At 35.8% G+C, this 6,874-nt stretch overlaps 1 protein-coding gene across 2 annotated transcripts; it reads left to right on the top strand.

Annotated features, from left to right (window-relative positions):
* LOC105173556 (50S ribosomal protein L15) lies at nucleotides 1,217–5,894 on the top strand. 2 transcript variants are annotated; one of them, XM_011095338.2, is made up of 5 exons: nucleotides 1,217–1,376; nucleotides 1,719–2,271; nucleotides 4,872–4,955; nucleotides 5,045–5,134; nucleotides 5,344–5,894. In XM_011095338.2, the coding sequence occupies exons 2-5, from the start codon at nucleotides 1,861–1,863 to the stop codon at nucleotides 5,605–5,607; spliced, it is 849 nt and encodes a 282-aa protein (XP_011093640.1). In that variant the 5' UTR covers nucleotides 1,217–1,376; nucleotides 1,719–1,860; the 3' UTR covers nucleotides 5,608–5,894. The 2 variants fall into 2 exon arrangements, with proteins under 2 accessions (XP_011093640.1, XP_011093641.1); XM_011095339.2 differs by having other exon boundaries at nucleotides 1,242–1,376; nucleotides 1,727–2,271.

Below are 6,874 nucleotides of genomic sequence, written 5' to 3'. Positions count from 1 at the left end.
TTCCGTCAATTTTTATAAATTTGATAGATCTGCTCTTATTATCTCCATTACTTTATAGATCTTATGGATACGATAATCATATCTTTTCTAGTTTTTTGGCTTGAAATCTCTGTGGCCTTCCCCTTTTAATGTAGAAGAGGAACTGTTCCAAAGACGTCCTTCACTCGCTCTTGTCTGGATTTAGATGTCTGAGGGTTCTCCCTTTAGTTTCTCTTTAGATTTGCAATATCTGACTTCAGATCTGTAAGGTCCTTGTAAATCGGGAAGGGCCTTAAAGATCTCGTCCACCTTATGGCTCAAAGTTTTTATTTTTATAAGTATATGAATTAACCTATATCCATAGTTTTGAACTGTTTTTTGTATTTCTCTCAAATCTTAGGAGATCTTCGAGGTATCCGGCTTGAGTTCTTTCCAGTTAGTTCTTTTAATCATAATTTTTAGAACTGTAACTATGCAGAAATTTACTTATTCCGCTTCTCTTTGTTGGGATTCTACCATGGACTTCGATGTAGTATAAACGTCTCACCACAGTTTCTGGTAGTATATGTAGAACTTGGAAATTGCTCAACCATTCTTGTTCTTCTTATGGCATGAGAAGATTTTGGTCAATCCTCTTGGAACTGTTGTAACATATGTCAAGAATTTCTACGAAAAATGGGATTCTTTGTATTTTCAAAATCTGGAAATATTTTCTATTTTTATCTTAACTCAAACTTTCGTTCGGTTCTATTTTCTCTCAAGAATCTCCTCCAATAGTGGATAAATAATATCTAAATATAATATAAACAAATATTTTTTTAATAAACCTAGGCTCTGAAACTATTCTAGACGAGTAGGGCATCAACATGTAATTAGAGATGAATCGAGACTAACTGTAAAAAATTTATAAAAGCTATGGGACTAAAATTGTTGGCCCTGGAAAGTAAAGGATCAAAAGTAAGAACTACCCAGTCCTACGCGATCAGTTCTGCCTTTTCCCCTTAATCATCTCATTCTGAAAAAGATTTTATGTATGTGAAAGCTGCAACAAAATCTGAAATACAAAAATTCATACGTGATTTTATCGTAAAATAAATTTATTTACGACAAAATCACGTATGAATTTAAATAAAGAAATAAATACACTTTACACTCCTAAATTTAAATAGATATATTAAATTAAAATATATTGAACTAATTTAAAATTAACACCCGGGTTCTGACTTTGCTATGTATTCTGCGAAGATCAACCCAATCATCTCACAAACATTGAACAATTAAAACCAAACAAAGCCATAATTTTAATTAAAAGGGAAAAATAGAAAACTGGAGAGGTAAAACCCTAATCTGGGCTAGATTCTCTCTTCCACAGCGACGTTCTTCTTCGACGTCTTCAGGTAATTTCTTTTTCTCACTTGTTTATCCTTTATTTCTTGATTCTTCTTCAGTGCTACTACCATTTGTTTCTTTGTTATTATTTATGTTTAAATTATGTTGTTCGTGGCTATTTGAGTGCTACTACCTTTTGTTTCTTTGTGCAAGTGATTATAACTGTATAAGATTCGATTATTGTGGTTTAAGAGTGAAATTTTTCATGGCTATTTGGAATTTGGAATTTGTTGGGTGATGGAGAAGTATATTAGGGTGTGTAAACCGCAGTTTATTTTCTGTTATTTTGATGTTAAATTCCATGGGGTTTTTGGATGAAGATGACATTGGGGTTTTTGCTTGCTGGTCAGGATTGCAGTATGAGAAAACTGTGAAATTGGGTTGTTCTCAAAACTGTGAATAGAATATCCCAAAATCTTTCCCAAGTTTCCAAGTCCTCCACGCACGCAGGGTGGTAAAAACATAAATACACACAAGCCCAACATTCAGAAAATGCTTAGAAGAAGATTAGCTTCACTTATAACTGTCTCCATTCGCACTGCCCAGACTCAATACCAGAAGCCCACATCATCATTTCCACCTTTTGCCGGCCTACAACTTGATTCAGTGCACTTCCTGCAATGCCGGTCTGATATCTCGAAGCCCAGCTGCCAATTTGGAGGTCTGAGGGCTTACAGTAGTCTCTTGGCATTGAACGATCTAAGGGACAATCCAGGGGCACGGAAGCAGAAGACCCGCAAAGGAAGGGGTATTGGTTCAGGTAAGGGAAAGACTGCAGGACGGGGGCACAAGGGTCAAAAAGCCCGTGGCACTATGAAGTTTGGGTTTGAAGGTGGGCAGACACCACTCCGTCGACGCCTGCCCAAACGGGGCTTTAAGAACCCATTCAGTCTCACATTTCAGGTATGACTGGAGTCTTACATCAGCACTTATTATGTTAATTCTTTTAGTATTTTTTTCACTATTACTTGAAAGTGTCAGTTTAAACTGTCTTATCTGTTCTGGCCAATGCCTAATTTGTTGGTGCCTGAATAGGAGTCCTTTTATCATGATGGAAATATTGCTTGTGACTAGCAAGTATATTTATAAATTTTGTTTTTGATGATGGGTGATTATGTAGTGGGAAATTTACGCAGGCAGTTTTTGTGAGGTTTCTGAACCACCAATGCTTTGAATTATTTTTGGACTGTGGTCCTGGTGCTGGACAACAAGCATCTCAAGCATTCTGTTGATTTTACTACCAATTATAAGTTCTTGATTGCACATTTATACATACTTTTGAGTCTAATGTATAACCTTTGTGCATATTTTCTGTATATCTTTTACAAGTTATTTGAATGCTCCAAGGAAAACCATAAGTGTTGGTTTTACTATTGCTTTCAAGAGATGCAGCATGTTTTGGGTGGGGGGTGGGGGTGGGGGATGGGGATATTAAGAGAGGTAAGTATTCTAAAGCAATGCAGTTGTTGCTCAGTTGGCTAAACTTTAAGACGCCTGTTTTGTGTTAGTTGTGGATTGTGTGCTTAAGATACTGAAGTTTACATCTAAGACAGCTAATATGAATGTCTGGAGTCTACACATGTTTCTTGCAAAACTAATAAATAAAAGGTTCAGGTGTTCAAGCGGCCTCATCTGAGATGTTTGAATAGAGGTCGTCAGTATGAGCATTGATGATGAAGGATATTGCCAGAAGTGGTTTAATCTAAGGCTATTTTTGGATTGTGTAAATGGTTTAAATGGTTGTGCCTCCTGTGCACTTGATGGGAAAATGACAAAATGACAAAATGAGTAAAGATAACAGCTTGCTCTGTTATAACTGACATCAAGACCAATTATTGTTTTCTATATAATATCATTGGAGGGTGGTGGTTGGGTGAGGCGTGGGGCGAGATTGAAGATTTAGGGGAAAAAATAGATAAAAATAAAAGGGAAATTGAGGTTCAAATATGAAATGGGAAAGCAGGACAAAAAGTAAGGTTAGTATGAGAATACACGAATTGAATAAGGTATTTTAGTCTTTTTATACCTAAACTGCATGTAATTCCAGTTGGTAGCAGTGTGCATCTTTCTTGGAAGGTTCAAGATTGGCTAATAGTTCTTCTTGGAAGCTCTTTCCTTTTCTATTTCGTAGTTGCCAAATTGTATTCAACCTCTTTATAGTTTACTGTTGCCAACTGCTTTCTGAAGAATTATTATTTCCCTGTGGTGATTCGCACTCTTGTCTACCAGATGTGCACAATCCACCCCTTATTGATCAACTTGAGAAATCGGTGGCCTATCACGAATCTATTGAATAATGTGGATTAAATATAGAAATAACAGTGTTAGACATGGAGCTTATATCCTGTTTCTGGACAAGTCCAAATATATGGAGAATGAGATCTCTACAAATGCTGGCAGGCCTTTATTGAAATAGTTTCAGCCTCTTCTGAACAAACTAATTGGTAGAAACTTTGGCCTTGTAATATAACATTTTGCCTCTTCTCTGCTTCAAGTTCCCTAAACATTCATAATTTTAATGTCAGCTTTCTGATTTCCATGTACACTTGTGTATGATTTATTCTCCTTGATCAAATCAAATTGAACCTGCAAGGAACATCATATTGAAGAAGTTTGCAGGAAGTTACATGTTGTGGGTGCATATTCCTTAAAAATTCCAATATAAGGCATTGATTTACAGATTTTTTTTCTTTACAGTAGTAAATACCTGTTCATTCACACTTGTGTGTGCTTCTTTTTTTTTGGTATAGAAGTGCAGCAATGACATACATGCCCGCTATCTGTGTAGAGTTTGCATGAAGTGATCTGTAGACATGGCAAGGACCTCCACCTTTGTGAACGTTAACTAACATTCTTCTTTATTTGGCACCTCCTTTCCCTCCATTCTTCTTGTATATTAGCAGGTGTCAATTTTATTTGAGTGCATCTTAACCTTGATTTTCTATATCAGTACTGAATGATGAGTGTATGGTTTGGGGTCTACTTCTACATTGTTAGCAATTGGTGCTTTTTCCAATTCCGGAACGTGGGGCACCTTCACCACAGTACAGGATGTTAAATTTAGTTATGATACTTTATGATTCAAACAAATTGGATGCTCATTTGCTAAGGAAAGAAAGTACAGAAATAATATCATTCATTCTAGATTTCTCGGGTTTAAAGAAGCTCAATCGTGATGCAAACCAACAGCTTCATCCACACCACTGAATCTATGGAAAGGAAGGAGATCCAAGTTATGGTTGAGACTCTGTATTCCTTGTGTAATTTCATTGTAATCTAAACCACTCTTCATTCATCTCTCTCGGTATTTTTTTTAAATGAGGCAAGTTCATAATGGCCAGGACCAACAAGCTTGATCGACTTTGCTTTTGTCTGCTCGAAGTGTTTTTGTCTAAATGTGTGGTCATCAAGAGAACCATAGTACTCTCATTTTGCATACAAAATTACGATGCTTGTGATTGTAGCTTTTTTGTGATTGTCCTTAAATGTATCATCAATGGCAGCCAGTTGGCTTGGGAAAAATTGCGAAGCTGATAAATGCTGGGAAAATAGATTCTTCAGAATTGATCACAATGAAAACTCTCAAGGTATGTACATTAGCTTGTTATGCATCTTCTCATCTTCATTGTTCAGTTCCAGCTTTGTCTGATATTTGCACTCTGGTTTCTTGCGAAAGGATTCCGGGGCAATAGGGAAGCAAATCGGAGATGGAGTAAGATTGATGGGACGTGGGGCTGAGCACATCAAATGGCCTATCCATCTTGAGGTAGTTTTCATTGCTATTTTACTTTATGTTAATTGCTTTTCTTGCTTTCACTTACCTCCTAGCTTAGATCTGTTCTTCCAACCACATTCTTGTCATTGTTTCTTTGTTTCTTGTTTCCCGGGATAAACAAAGTGTCATTCAGTGCTCTCAGAGCCAACCCCGATAATAAATTTAAAAGAATATTAAAATCTTGTATATATTTTACGCAGGTTTCAAGGGTGACCGTCAGGGCAAAAGCAGCAGTCGAAGCTGCTGGTGGGTCGGTAAGGAGAGTTTATTACAACAAACTGGGATTACGAGCTTTGCTCAAACCTGAGTGGTTCGAGAAGAAGGGAAGGTTACTTCCAAGAGCTGCGAGGCCCCCACCAAAACAGAAAGATAAAGTAGATAGCATAGGCCGTCTGCCTGCCCCAACAAAGCCAATACCTTTTACAACTGAAGAAAAAGAGGTGATGCCTGCTTCAACTGCATAATAACTTACCAGAGATGGTAATGTATGAGAGTATGCGACATTGCAAGATTCCTTTTGTTTCTTATTTGCTGGTAGCTGCTGCGTCTCCTGATTACGATTGCTCAAAAGTAAAATAACTTCTTTTTTTCTTGTTCTCTTAAGTCATGAATTTTGGTAGAACGGTGTCACGTCTAGAATCTTTTCTACGACTTGAAAGTTGGAACTATGTAGCTGCTGAATTATTGTTATGATCTGAATATGTTCACGATTAAGAAATGGATACTCAAGTTTTCGTGTCGTTTGAATCAATCAAGAACGTCTCTTCAATTTGGAGAATCCTCTGTAACATTTTCTGCTTGGCCAAGTTTTTCTAAAACATCTTATAAATTAATCAAACACATCGGCATCACTATTAAGCAACTAACATATTTTGTCATACAAAAGTTTGTTGTATCATTGTCTTGGATGTAAGTTTAATGCAAAGTACGCCACTGACAATTTTTACAAGTTAAAAATACTAATTAAACTGCAGTATTGTTATCTTTACTAGCAATATGATGTTGGTGGTATAACTCATAATTTCGAACTTGTTAACGGCATTTAAGCCCGAAATTGTGCAAATGCAAGAGAAGACGATAAATTTCAATAAGCATGTTCTTTTGGGTCCACTTCTTGTTCTTTCAACTTCTAGTTATTCTTACAGCAACATAACCAAGTATTTATTTTTTATTTATTTACAGGAAAATGGGAAAAAAGTTTCATTACTTATCATAGCTTTGCTTTCCTTGTTTCATTGTGATGATTAGGCTAAAAGTATCAAATTGAGAGTAAAATCACTGTATTAAAGTTTTTAGGTCAAAAATAAAAATAAAAGTTGCATAGATAAAAAAAATTATAATAACGAATTACTTACCATCATAATTAAGTTATAATTAAATGGGATAATTGTACTCTCCTCCCTGAGATTTGGTGTAATTACACATAGACCCCCTCTAGTTTGAAAAATTACATCTAACACCATTGAGGTTTACTTCCGTCTAACAAATAAGTTCTTCATTGGTCACAATTCCTTGAATTTGTTGATATTAACAAAAAAATCAAAAACAAATCTTTAGTTAATCCTAATTGACTTATTACAGATTTATTGCAGGTCATATAAATCTTTTCACAATCAAATTACCCTCATATTTCTTCATGTGTTAATGCATGTGAGGAGGTATATTTTCACCGTTATAAGGGTAGTTTAGTCAAAAAAGAAAATTGTTAGACCTGCAATAAGTCAATTGGGG

This window comes from Sesamum indicum, linkage group LG11, assembly GCF_000512975.1.
Source record: "Sesamum indicum cultivar Zhongzhi No. 13 linkage group LG11, S_indicum_v1.0, whole genome shotgun sequence".
Lineage (NCBI taxonomy): Eukaryota > Viridiplantae > Streptophyta > Magnoliopsida > Lamiales > Pedaliaceae > Sesamum > Sesamum indicum.
The sequence above is the reverse complement of the archived record's forward strand: the minus strand, read 5'-3'. Positions and strand labels throughout refer to the sequence as shown.

Bases quoted from the DNA above. Each gene is read 5' to 3' on its own strand.
- LOC105173556 (XM_011095338.2), top strand. From the start codon at position 1,861: ATGCTTAGAAGAAGATTAGCTTCACTTATAACTGTCTCCATTCGCACT. The intron at 2,272-4,871 runs GTATGACTGGAG...CATCAATGGCAG, and splicing joins CATTCAGTCTCACATTTCAG to CCAGTTGGCTTGGGAAAAAT. The intron at 4,956-5,044 runs GTATGTACATTA...TTCTTGCGAAAG, and splicing joins TCACAATGAAAACTCTCAAG to GATTCCGGGGCAATAGGGAA.